General features: G+C 42.9%; 5 protein-coding genes across 5 annotated transcripts; 2 read left to right on the top strand and 3 right to left on the bottom strand.

Moving 5' to 3' along the window:
- Positions 1-276: 276 nt before the first annotated feature.
- Positions 277-1732, bottom strand: BDB00DRAFT_795839 (uncharacterized protein). The gene is made up of 7 exons (XM_053121422.1): positions 1603-1732; positions 1503-1542; positions 1318-1391; positions 1165-1226; positions 938-1071; positions 686-862; positions 277-589 (listed from the first exon to the last, which is right to left on the bottom strand). Exons 1-7 carry the CDS (start codon positions 1611-1613, stop codon positions 317-319), a joined length of 771 nt encoding a protein of 256 aa, XP_052985470.1. The 5' UTR covers positions 1614-1732; the 3' UTR covers positions 277-316.
- On the bottom strand, positions 1733-3753 carry BDB00DRAFT_948947 (uncharacterized protein). The gene is made up of 4 exons (XM_053129562.1): positions 3113-3753; positions 2736-3025; positions 2511-2624; positions 1733-2422 (listed from the first exon to the last, which is right to left on the bottom strand). The coding sequence occupies exons 1-4, from the start codon at positions 3693-3695 to the stop codon at positions 2078-2080; spliced, it is 1332 nt and encodes a 443-aa protein (XP_052985469.1). The 5' UTR covers positions 3696-3753; the 3' UTR covers positions 1733-2077.
- Positions 3754-4331: 578 nt separating this feature from the next.
- On the bottom strand, positions 4332-6970 carry BDB00DRAFT_795833 (uncharacterized protein). The gene is made up of 6 exons (XM_053121421.1): positions 6717-6970; positions 6585-6600; positions 6042-6478; positions 5878-5954; positions 5719-5794; positions 4332-5609 (listed from the first exon to the last, which is right to left on the bottom strand). Exons 1-6 carry the CDS (start codon positions 6858-6860, stop codon positions 4518-4520), a joined length of 1842 nt encoding a protein of 613 aa, XP_052985468.1. The 5' UTR covers positions 6861-6970; the 3' UTR covers positions 4332-4517.
- A 763-nt stretch (positions 6971-7733) lies between these two features.
- On the top strand, positions 7734-8848 carry BDB00DRAFT_924472 (NAD(P)H:quinone oxidoreductase, type IV; the record flags this gene model as incomplete). The annotated part of the gene is made up of 6 exons (XM_053128772.1): positions 7734-7896; positions 7989-8134; positions 8232-8331; positions 8422-8504; positions 8572-8630; positions 8734-8848. Exons 1-6 carry the CDS (start codon positions 7779-7781, stop codon positions 8846-8848), a joined length of 621 nt encoding a protein of 206 aa, XP_052985467.1. The 5' UTR covers positions 7734-7778.
- A 735-nt stretch (positions 8849-9583) lies between these two features.
- On the top strand, positions 9584-12906 carry BDB00DRAFT_866685 (uncharacterized protein; the record flags this gene model as incomplete). Its single annotated transcript, XM_053126253.1, has 9 exons — positions 9584-9809; positions 9941-10180; positions 10287-10335; positions 10429-10975; positions 11104-11244; positions 11402-11927; positions 12014-12113; positions 12194-12715; positions 12804-12906. 9 exons carry the CDS (start codon positions 9584-9586, stop codon positions 12904-12906), a joined length of 2454 nt encoding a protein of 817 aa, XP_052985466.1.
- Positions 12907-13179: the final 273 nt, after the last annotated feature.

Here is a 13179-nt window from a genome sequence, read left to right as displayed (position 1 = left end):
TTAACGTTGCTCTTTTCCTACATGAAATTTATCGTACTTATAGATGGCACTTTACACAGTGATTGAAACTAACGGCTTATACATAATGATAGATGAACACTGTGCCTAAAGAGTATATATGCTGGTGAGGTGATTGTGTTACCTCAGCTTAAAGGATATGTAGTAAGATGACCCATGTAAGTGTCGAGTGCCATATAACGATGATAAAGTGTTAAAGCGAAGAAAAGTCTACAGAGAAAAGAAAGGGCACGTATATAGTAGATAATGCAGAATTCTCCCCCACATTACACACGCTTTACAAGACACATTTTTATTATTAAAAGTTCCCACAAATGCTCAACTCTCTCATCTGCTGCAACACGTCATCCACGCGTCTATCGGCATGTTCAGTTTCGGGAGGAAAGTGGTTCCGCAGCCCTTCTAACTGTTCATAACTGTTTTGGCAGAAACGGAGTTGGGATTTAACAAGAGCCTCGAAAATTGGATCGCAGTAAGCAACTCTGAGCTCGACAAACTTGGGCAGATCCTCTATCAGAATTGTGTTGAGGTTCTCGTACATTTCTCTAGCCATGTTTGCTTCTTGTTCCGCCTTGATACGATGAATGTTTTTAACAATAAAATTAATGTCTGCCTTCTTCCATCCTGTTCTTTCTCGGCTGCTGTGATTCTAACAAGCGAAACTTACTCTTGGCAAACGCGAAGGATCTTCGCTAGGCTTATCCACCAATTTCCGGACCTTAGAACGATGCGTATCGTAGTCCAATAGTTTCTTTTGGCGCCGCTTAACCGCATCATTCACCTGAGGGAAGTAGGAGCAGAAGCGCGCCAGTGGTTCAAGGACGGTTGTTCGGAACACCTTATCCTGTTGAATGAGAAAGCAAGCAGACTCGAGTGTAAGGGGTATTTTTTACACAGATACGGATCAGCTACTTCTTACCATATCTGTCTTTGCATCCTCGTCGAGTCGTTCGATGACTTTTTTGTACTCTTGGCCGCCGGGTCCCATTATAATTGTGTCGTCGTAGAATTGGCCAATGGTTTGCGAAATTCGTAGCTGAGCAGCGGTCATACCTAACATAATTCACAAAGCATACAATATGTTCTAGAAATAGTTATACACAATATCGCATAAATTGCAATTGTCCCTCTTCCTTTCCTTGTTACCTCTTAAAGAATCAATGTATCCTTTTGCTTGCTTTGTCAGTTTATCAGACTTTTTCTCTAAGCTAGAACGATATTTAGTATGCATCCATAAGAACAGGTTAGTTGTCGAATTGGCGAACAACAATGCATCTATCGTCTTCATTCTCCTTTTACATTTTGAAACGTTCGTATTCTTCGTCGAATTCAGTGTCTGTTGTTCGATCGGTTGCACCAGTTCGTTGCATTATCTACAGTTGTTGGCATGAGGGAAGTCTTCCATTAGTATCTGTCTTTTTTTTATTAACCGCCCTTCCTTTGGTAACTGTTTTATTTCTACGAAATTCTGCTATTAAACATACCGTGGTACCAGCCCTATTCAGGCCCTTTTTAAAACCAGATCTTTAAGAGCTAATGTTAGCAAGGAATTCTCTTAACGCATTTTATTGTGTTAATACTAACAGAAAACTCATGATGTTCGATTATTATTGGACTTGCAATATGCAGAATAGAAAAGGGTTGCTCTGTATTGGTACGTAGTGCACAGGAAGTTCTCGTGTCTGAACTCCGCCTGCTGAGCCAGCTTCACACAGCTTGGCACCGGGAGTTCAGGCCGCTGCTTGCGATCACTTTTCGTGGACGAATAATGCCATACCCCAAGCGATGACTTCTTTCAATATTATCTTGATAGATATCAACTTAAAAACAGTAAATACATATGCAATATATAGTACATGCACCACAGGATTTTTTTCCTGCCGCTGCTTATCATTCTTAGCTACATAGATGCATCAAGTACTCTGATCATGCGGCATAGAACCATCAGCCTAGTTGACTTTTAATGATTATTTTTATTCGCAGTTGATCTTCTACTGTTTCTCATTTTACAGAAAGAAAGAAAGAGTTGGAATAATCTAAGGTCATTTTGGAAAGAGTTTCATAAGGCTAGGACAAGTACTCCCAACGCGCAAACATATGCTGTCAAGCCTAATGCATGGCTCCTGATAACACTTCCGGCAAATGACTGGGTGATAGTAGACGAGCCACCTGCATGTCGACCACTGGGTGCGTCAGATGTAGTTTTAGGTGTTTGTGGCGAAGACGGATCCACTTGGTTAAGAGGGGGGTTAGCGTTTTCCAACGTTGGATAAGCCCAAGACTTTTCCCAGTAGGGATATGGGTCGTTGATACACTTGTGGATGGGCATCACCTCAAAGGCTTGTTGAAGTTTAGGTAGCCATCGTTCAGCCATTGATATGGTCGAGTTGCTGTTTTCATGTTGCTACACGAGTTTGTATATCATTGTATGGCGAATTTTTCCTTGTTAGTCGCGACTTGTTTGCCAAGAATAAACAAAGTTTTCTAGTTACCAGTGTAATATGGCCGTGTTCATTGTCCATGTTGTTGACACGCTTCGCAATCCAATCAGTAAAATGACCATCAATTTCCTGTGGCGAAACAGAGCCGCGAGCAGGAGTACCATACTATTGCAGCTCATGTTGATTAGTAATTAAAGGTGCGTAAAAAGCTGTCAGTTGCTGTCTTCGATCGCCGGATTTGCTTCCGTACCACACAAACACGCAAGAAAAATTTACCAAATTCCAATCATTCGAGTCTTGGTCCCATATAACAGTACGCATACCCATCTGCCAGGCAATGGCTCGCACTCGATCGTCCACATCACCATACGGAGGTCTCCAGCATTTGGGTGTGACTCCCAACACCTCTTTGATAGCTCTGTGTGTCCAATATAACTCGGCGACGATCTGCTCGTTTGAAAGCGATGTCATTTGCTTGTGTGACCAGGTATGAGCGCAAATAGTATGACCGTCGTTTAATGCACGTTGTGCAGCTTCAGGAAATGCCACCACATTGGATCCAATGACTAATGTGTTGGAGAATATATTAGCCATTACTTTATATGCAATCTTATTATCTATGCACTTGATGTAGTACCATGGTATTAACTTACAGAACATAGTTGCTTTTTGCTTGCTGTGCTCTATCAGAAAGTTATAAAAACGAGGCTCTTCCCATGCCTTTTCCGACTGATCGAAACTATAAACTTTGAGGGGGCCATCATCGTAATTCAAGCCCCAATGACCAGCTTGTGGACAAGTGTATATATCGTCAGGCAAATACGAGAGCTTGGGCCGCTTGCAAGTACTCGCCGACCACCAGCAATCAGGATCTGTCTTGGGATAGCCAGATGTATCGACGGCCCACGTCTTAATAACGCGCTGTTGGGCTTTGGGGATCTTAGACCAGTCGAGCTGCTTGATCACGTCCTGTACTTCAGGCGAATCGGTTGGCGGCATCTGTAGCTGCTTGGGATATTTGTTCAAGTCGATTTTGTAGGGTCCAGGGAGAGGCTGGGCTTTGATTGTGTCGTCTTTGGGATACTGGGTGATCACAGCATTGCCAGTAGGTGTCGGAATATTGGCAAGCCATGCTGGAGATGTTTGTGGAAGAAGTTTTTTGTCTTCAGCAAGAACAGTAGTAGCATCAAGTGTTGCCAAGGCAGCAACGATACTCCAAGCTACAAGGAAACGCATGTGATATAACTGCTATGTTTATCTCCGAAAGTGACGTTCGTATATGTCTGTATATAACTGCAAAATATCAAAAAATACAAAAGCAATAGGATAAAAAAGAAAGAAAGAAAGAAAGGAGGGATGAATGAAGTGTGCCGAGCGGCTCACGACAGGATCTAAGCATAATATATACTCCATGGAAAATAAAATGCTATGTATGCAATCGATTATAAAATCTTTATAGATAGTTTCACCGTATAGTGTGTTGCTGTATATCGCAATGTTTTTTCCAATGTTTGTCCTCGCAAATGGAACCAGCACGGTCTTTGCGTATATTTCTTCTAATCATCATACAAACAAACATTCACCGATGCGTCTGTCGGTAGCAATTTAGGTTATACCAAGAAATGAATCGTGCGCTACTCTGATTCGATCAGAACACTCAACGTAGATGTCACCAAGACTGCGTATACATAGATATGAGTAGCTTCAGACGTTTGATTAGGCTATTTGCCACATATTCTAGGATTACTCCAAGTAAAGCTGTTACCCTTAAGACAGAGTTTGCGATAGACGGATACAATCTGTCTATGAGGCTTTGGAGGCTACCCAATTGTAACATCATCATGGATGGAAAAGAGTTGAATATGATTAAGACGAGTAACTACTCTTCATGTTTAATTATGTTTAATACATTGAGTACGATCCATTCCATAGAATGAGATAAACAGTGGGAATCACGCATGATGGGTGAGGGGAAATATGCCAAGTGTGTGTGTCTTTTTTTTTTCTTTTGCAAAGATGTACATAAGAGAGTGTGTTTTCGTAACCTTTTCTTTTCTTTTATCCGGATCGGCTCGCAAAAGCATCTTCGAACTCTTTTTGTTGCTGCTGCTGCTGTTGTTGTTGCTGCTGTAACCGCTGCATCATCATCACTACATTCTGGAAATTGCTCATATCTTCGCCTCCTCCTGCTCCTCCTCCAGTACCGCCAGCTCCTGCTCCGCCACTTCCGTTGTACATGCCAGCTGCCATCATATTGAGTCCAGGGTTATTCATGACCATGGCTGGATTTATCATTCCAGCAGCACTGGCATTCATCATCAAGTCGCTGGGGTTCATCGAGCCAGGGACGGTCGGCATACTTGTGGGCGTGGATGTCATACTGGGCGATAGTGCATCGAGTGATTGAGACATGGGTGAGCCGGAAGGTACTACAGAGTTAGCAGGGCTGTACCCACTGTTGTTCATCATGATATCTGCACCCGATACACCACCCATGCCCATTGGTATCATCATTCGCTGTCGTTGTTGTTGCAAATGTTGCTGTTGTCTTAACCGCTGTTGCATCATCTGATCTTGCTGCTGCTGTTGGAGCAAGGTTTGGGGGTCCATCATGGCGTTTCGTGTAGCAGGCGAACCCGCCATTGACATATTAACACCGTTGAAAAATTGTTGCTGTTGTTGTGGCGTTTGTTGTTGCTGTGAGAGCTGTGGTGATTGATGTTGTTGCGGTAGCGCAGCAGATGTTTGCGGCGTATGAGCCTGCTGCTGCGGTGGTTGGTTTTGTTGTTGCGGAGGCGTCTGTTGTTGTTGACGCATAAGTTGCGCCTGTTGTTGTTGTGGCGTTTGCGGTTGTTGCCGTGGAGTCTGCGGCTGCGATGGAGGGGTGGCCCGTTGTTGCGGCTGATGCTGCTGTTGTTGTTGTGGCGTTGATATAGCTTGCTGCAGCTGTTGTTGAACAGGCGACTGCTGAACGCTTCGACTCTGAGAGAAAGGTGAGCTGGGAGGATTATTGCCGTTATTTAACTTTGAATCTTGTTCATCCTTAAATAGCATTTGCGCAGTGTTTAACAGAGCGTGGATCTTTTTGGCAATGTCAGATTTGGGCGGTGGTAATGGATTTAAGTCGGGAGGTGTGGGCGTTTTTTGTTCCTATGTAAGATCACATACTTTTCGATCAGTAAAAAGCTGGCATAGAGCATTCCATCTCATCAACAGATCTGTTCCCTCTCCCATCCATGCCCACGCCAAATATACCAACCTCCCCCGGTTTGATCATGGATATATCCGCCATGGTGGCGAGGTAAGTCAAGTTAGACTGTAGCCGTGTTTGGTATCTGATACCGTGACTTCATTAGTGCCTTTTGTGCTTTGTCTAATAGACAATCTAAATATGAGATCGAATGACCCATGAACTTACGGAGAGATATCAGCCTCTTGAGGGCTTTGTTGTTGAAAGACACATAAACGGATCAATTCCTGATTCATACTTAAAATCTAAATTTTAACAAGAGAGATGACACATATGTCGTCAGTAAATCCGTTCCACTTTGTACTCATCCTTCATGCCTAATCCTACCGTACCGTTTCCACTCGTTTCGCATTAATGTCATTGTTTGATTTCGACTTGTCGCGACCATTTGCCATTATGGCAGGACTTGGTGTTACTGGATTATTGATCGCTGATGTAGGGGTCATGGATGTACTTGGTGACTGGACTGGTGGGGCTGCACCACTGACGCCGGGAGGAACACTTCCAGGCGACATGGACTTTTGCATTTGAAGTTGCTGTTGATGTTGCATCATAAGCATCTGTCTCCGCTGTTCATCCATCGTATTTCGTTGTTGTTGTTGCTGTTGCTGTTGCTGTTGCTGTTGCTGTTGTTGGAGCATCATTTGTTGTTTAGCAAACCATGCCTGTTGCTGCGCAAAATTTGCAGGTCGAAACTGTTGTGCTTGCTGCTGTGGTTGCATCATAGGCCTTTGCATGTTGCCTGCCATTTGTGCCATTGTGGATGCTGCTATATGGTAGGTACAAGCAAGTAAGATTAAAGAGTTCAAACGCGCGCGCTTCATCACAGTGCTACTACTGACAGCAATGACAGTTCTTTTTTCTCTTCCGCTTACCTTGTTGCCCATAAGCCTAGTCAATTCAAGATACGATGAATCATAAAAAAATTCAATAAAAACAGTTAGCACGGTAACCTTCCTTTGAAAGAACAGAATCAGGTCTTGACACCATTTTTTATTATTCTTTACCTGAGGTTGCTGAGACATGAGCTGTTGATGTTGCGTAGGTAGCTGTTGTTGTGCTGCTGACATCGACTGCATTTCAGGAGGCAGACTCATAAAGTTTTGCATGTACGCTTCAGATTGAACATTTGAACCTGTAAATTGATTCATTGGCGTGCTGTACGGTCAGTTGTCGAAACGAAAAAGAGAGCAGAATGAAAAACTGTAAGCAACAACGAGAACTTTGCCGTTCTAAGTTATGAACCAATGGTTTCTGTGGCTCTTGATTTTAGCCAATGAGGTTCCGTAAAAGCCGCTTCAAGAAAATAATTGCTATTTCAGACTTTTGCGCCATGTCTCTGCCCAACACTATATCGCTTGCACGTACCAAGCCATCTGGCGCGTGCACTGCAACAGCGTTTCTGGCAGAATTTTGTCGTTAAAATGATATAAGCTGAACAAATAGCATCCATGTAGGATTTTGCCACCGCTTTTTTCTCTTCGTTTACTGAAAATATACTGTTGTCTTATTCTGTGGCACCAGCAATGCGTTAGTTAAGTAGTAGCCGGACAGGATGTGCCAAAGCATCACTTATTTAGAGGAAAAGTCCTTAGTAACCAGCATGTAGCAAAGTGATAGTTCCTAAATGTAATGGATTGTTTTCATTCTTCGAGTTTTTTTTCCTGTTTTGCTAGTTAACGCATGGATTCGTAAGTTAACACACACAAAAAGATTCAACCATCAAATAGTGTGTAGTATCAAATGATTTGGGACCATTAAGTTACAACAGCTCGACAGCAGCAAGTATGCCAAATGTTAGTAATGATCACATAAATGGCTTCCAGTTGTGCGACGTAAGGGTTGATAAGCATGGAAACTGCTTGTATGCAGTTTCAGACCATTTTGAGAAGGAAATCCGACGGATCGTGTTAACATTACTAAGTGATAGGGAGCATGTGTCATCTCTCAATAAGCAGCTCTTGCATTGAACTCCGATAAATCAATGGCTATGGTATTTAAAAAAGAACCCTTTCTCCTCTTATCTTCGATACCGGATTGACGACGACACGCACGTCCCACTGAAAATCATGCCACCACCCAAAGTTAACATAATTATCTATACTCTTTACCATCATGTCTACAAGCTTGCTGTTGAAGCAGAGCATGGATTGAAGGCCGCTGGTGTACAATCGACCATTTATCAAGGTACAGGTGAAAAAGTTTCCCACGCACAACGCATTTCTCGTTATCAGGTGGAAAGGGGTTTTGACACTTACATGTCATCTAAACCAAAATAGTTCCTGAAACCCTACCCGATGAAGTTCTGAAAATGATGCGTGCACCTTTAAAGCCAAATATTCCTATCATCAAAGTGGATCAGCTCAAGGAAGCCGATGGATTCCTGTTTGGGTTTGGAACGCGATTCGGCACTATGCCTGCTCAGGTTTGTGTTTGTGAAGTTCATTTGAGAACAAGCGCCATATGCTACTTTGTTTTACAAGCTATGAGAAAATTTACATATTATAATCACCATATTGCAGATGAAATCTTTCTTTGACGCTACTGGCTCCCTGTGGGCACGTAATGCTTTGGCAGGCAAATTTGCAGGCACATTCTTCTCAACCAATTCTCAGCATGGAGGTAAAAGTTATTGCTTCAGTACATGTACACTCACTGTAAATACATCACTGTTCGCGTTATGCTGATCCAACCTTTTTGTACCACATATAGGTCAAGAAACCACGGCATTAACCACCATTCCATACTTGGCACATCACGGAATCAGCTACGTTCCCCTTGGATTCACCAGTCCGGTAAGAAGAAATAACGCGAGCTCCTGAAGAATGTAGAAGTTGAACTTACAATATATGTTATGCACAGCATCTAAGTGACAACTCTGAAATTGTTGGTGGATCGGCATATGGTGCCGGTACTATCGCGTATGTTGTTCCAATCTCTTATATCGATGCTCGTTATTTGACTATATCATATGATATTGATTCTTTTGTAAGTACTTACAATAAAATGTTCTCTATTTTTTAGTAATAGCGATGGCTCGCGACAACCGAGCAAGAAGGAATTAGAGGTGGCGCGATTGCAGGGTGAGCTATTTGGCAAATTGATTGCCACTTACGTCAAGGGAAGAGAGCAGCAATAAATTTTTTCGATAGAAATAAAACAATCGTCTTAAATCCTCTACTACAACATAAAGTAATATGCTCACCATATGTCGAAAGTCATCTCACTGAGATACTATCATGTTGACTTACTGCTTATTGGCTTTTCATGTAAGCTTTTTAGCTTCATAAGTAAATAATGAGGCTCTCTTTCTTTGGTTGTGCTTGTAATAGTTAAAATCTCATGCTCTATGTGCCACTCGTCGTTAGCACGCTTGAGGATATGCTTGCACAAACAACAATGGGTACATGAAAATTGCTGGTACCATATTAAAACGCCTTTTGCAGCCGACTCTATTCAAGTAATGAGCTTATTATGTCGTGTTCCCTATCATGTGCAAGTATTCCATATAGAAGCTACTAGTGGCTCGTAAACTAAACGATAATGCTCAACGCGGTAAAAAAAAGTGGTGACAGTAGAATAGAAACTTCCTCTTAAAGATCATTTCAAAGTCTTGGACAGGCGCTGGTGGGTTTAAAAAATTCCGGGTTGCCATTGGTTAATCATCAATTTAACAGTGTGGTGCTTTGCTCCTTCCCCCTCTGTCACCTACCTGCTTTCTTACCTTGGCGTTTTGTCCCTGACATAAGAAACGACAGACAAAAAAAAACTTTTCCTTCTTTTACACACAGTCTCTCCCTGTATAATTCTTGCTCTTTGTAAATCACAAACCCCAACATCTTTTTTTAACTGAAAAACTCTTTCATTTTCGTCAATGACTGATCGCAGAAACTACTCTCCCGTTGGACGAGGAGGTGGCATTGGAGCAGGGTACGATTGGTCGGATGACGAATATTCTCCACGTACACACGGACGAGATAAATTTCGACGGGAAAGAAGTCTGGAGCGCGATCATGCAATGTACAGTCGACCACCTCCTGACGACTATGATCGCTATGATCGCAAGAAGAGACACCGTCGTAGTATCACACCACCTGAAGGTAAAAAAAGGAAATCAAGATTTCTTGACTACAGATTGAATCAGGAGCAATTCACGTCCAGAAAGAAACAAAGTGGAAATTGTCACACTAATACGTCTTGTTCTATTAATTTGAATCATAATCATCAAAAGAACGACGACACAGTAAACGACGAGCGTCATTTTCAAAGATGGGGTCACCGTCTCATGGTGGCGATTATAGGGCGATGCCACGGGGAGGTGGACAGCGCGACCCTGATTACCATCATGACCAGCCTGATGGCGATCACTATATTCCTAATTATGAACGCGATGGGTATGCACCGGCCCCACGCTACAGTAGCTTATCAGAGTCTCAGAGCTCCCCTGCATTTAACTATCCAATGATAGGAGGTGAGTGGACTTTTCTTTGTGTCCTCGATGCACAGCGATTTGGCCTACAGAAGATATCATGTTGACCTTTCTGTTGCTCCGTACGCTGTCAATTTTATTTTTATAGACGTTGTGAATATGCCAATGGTGGGAGGAGGATGGCCAGCAATGGGAAGGTGTGCACATATGATACATGAATCAAGATATGTGAATGGAAGGTGTGTTTGCATATCGCGAAAACTAAACATGATTTCTTTAAAAAAACCTAGAATGCCTGCGCCGGACTTGGATCAGCTCGATTACGTTGTGCCTTTCAAGCTATTCTGTGAACACTTACGAACTGTTCACTCACGAAGTCATTTCGACGACGACGAACTACAGAAACGTTACCAGCAGTACAGAGAAAAGGTTTTGGGTCGACAATTGAGCGCATTTTTCAACAACAACAAAGAGAAGCAATGGTTCCAAGAAAAGTACCACCCGAAAATTGCCAAAGATCGAATTGAAGATACCAAAAAGCGTCGGCTGCAGAGCTTGCAACAGTTTACAAAGGATCTCGAGGATGGCAAATACGATGATGTGAATTATGACGAACTCTCGAAGACAGTAGCAGCAGCAGGCACCTCTGCTGATCAAGAGCCAGGAAACAATGAGGATATCATTGCTGCTACTGGTCCCGGAACGACGACGAAGGAAGAGGAAACTACAGAAAATGCTGGACAAGAAGAAGATGCGGATATGTCAACGAAGGAATATGAAGACCATTTGGTTATCAAAACTGTCCCTCCAACCATCGCACGCGAAAAGATCATCGAGGTAAACTGGTCACGTTTTATTGGATGGGTCAAGAACCTGTGCATGAGCTCACACAATTCACAACATAAACGCAAATGCAAACACAAACACGCGCCTTATTCCTTTTCGTGTACATTTTTCTTCGCCAGATGTGTAGTGGTGTAGATGGATTTGAATATGTCGTATTATCCGAACCTAGCCCCAACAAAAAGTTCCATCGAATTGGCTGGATACATTTCAAGCACGGCACCGACATGCAAAAAGCGTTTAACGAACTGGATAGCCGAAAGGTGCCGTATATAAAAAGCATTATACATACATGGAAGGGGGAAGGGGGTATATTCTCGGTTTTGTGTTTTTTATAAGGTTACGGAACGCGTTTATTTACAAATATATATGTCAACAACAACAACATGTGTCGATATGTATCTATATCTATGTAAAAAGATCGACGATTTCGTTTTCCACCTGGCAATGAATTACAAGAATCAATATCAGTCAAGGACTTCCAAAGTTACCCCGGAAATCGCGTCGACTTCCAAACGTCTGCAAAAGGATCTTGACCAGGCAAAACAGTTGGCGAAGCATCTCGAGGCAGAGCTTGGTGGCGACGTGAATGGATTGCAGGCTGTCTTGGCACGTGCCAAGGAGGTTATTGCAAAGCATAAAAGTGCCACTTCTACAACTGAAACCGGAGCAGAAGGAGAAGATCCAACCGAGAGCAATAATGACAAGTCGGGTGCAGACATGGATATCGATAACCAGAGCATTGAAGAGAGTTGGAGTCTGAAGAAAGAACTGGATATGATCCTGGCTTATTTGAGACATGTGCATATGTACTGCTACTATTGTGCCCTTGAGTGCGACTCGCAAGAAGAGATTAATAGACGGTGCGTTGATCCGCATCTTCGGAAAGTTGGAACAGCGGGTGAAGAGGGAGATCCAAAGCAGTCAGCGAAGAATGAGAAAAATGGTAAGCAGTTGTTTCTGTATCTAAGTATTTTAATAACAACGTAAACGCTTGTTTACCTGGTTTTCGTTTTTGCGTTATATCGGTAGGAGTACAATGGTGCAAGAATATTGACCAGAAGATTGCCATGAAGATCAGTGTCCCAGATGACCGTGAACTTGAACGTTTAGGAGGCAAGGTCTTGAAAACGTAAGGTTATCCCCCTAAAAGAGAATACTTAGTTGAAAGATAAATGAACAAACTAATGGTATTTATCAATATCACTATAGAGAAACCGATGCTTATGTGAAGGAACACGTACTAAAGGAACACGAAGCGAAATACAAATGTCGAGTGGGTGACTGTGCTAAAGCATTCAAGGGCTTTGAGTACGTTGAAAAGCACATTTTTTCAAAACACCCGGAGGAAATCGATGCTATTAAGGAAGAAGTTGAGTTCTACAACAACTATATATGCGATCCTAACCACCTGGTTCCGGTAAACAACCCGAATGCGAATGCTGGTAACATGCCAATGGGAGCCATGGGCAACGGTATGCCAATGTCCATGCCTTTTATGATGTCTGGTATGAATGGGGGTGGTATGCGTGGACCACCAGGCATGAGCCATGTACCAGGTGCTACCTTTGGAACTCCTTGGGATCAGATCCCTAGAATTGGGTTCGTTGATCCCAATTGGGCTATGGGTGGTGGCGGCGGTCCAGGTGGCCCCGGCAACCGACGAGGAGGCCCAGGACGTGGCAAGGGCATCAATGAAAGACTTGGCGGCAGACTAGCACTGAGTTCTTCAAAGTAAGTTTCTGATAGACATCGTCTCGGCCATAAGTCATCCGTGTGAGTGCATCCGTTTACGTACATTGACCAAACAATTTTATCTCAGTTATGACTTGGATGATGATCTCCCGAAAGATCCACGCCAGGTCAAGTCCTATGTTGATCTGGATGCTCCCGCTGAAGGTGATGCGGATATCTCATTTTATTAATAGGTGTCTTTGTATATCGCTATGCGATATGCATTCAATCAATCCCTGCGGCTGTTCGCTTTCACCCCTCCCACTACCTTCTCCTCTCTTTTTTCTTTTCTCTACTCTCTCTCTATCACTTCTTTTTCTACATGTATCTCCTTTTACTCCCTCGTCTACTATCGCTCTCTACTTTTCCAATATGAGGCTGTCGTTGACTTTCACTTGCATCGAACAATGATATATGTGGTTACTTAACAACAAGAATACATGTAATACAACTATGTAAGCACA

This window comes from Zychaea mexicana (genome assembly GCF_025766255.1).
Source record: "Zychaea mexicana strain RSA 1403 chromosome Unknown BDB00scaffold_2, whole genome shotgun sequence".
NCBI classification, from domain to species: domain Eukaryota; kingdom Fungi; phylum Mucoromycota; class Mucoromycetes; order Mucorales; family Lichtheimiaceae; genus Zychaea; species Zychaea mexicana.
Note: the sequence above shows the minus strand (reverse complement) of the source record. Positions and strands in the feature narration are given on the sequence as shown.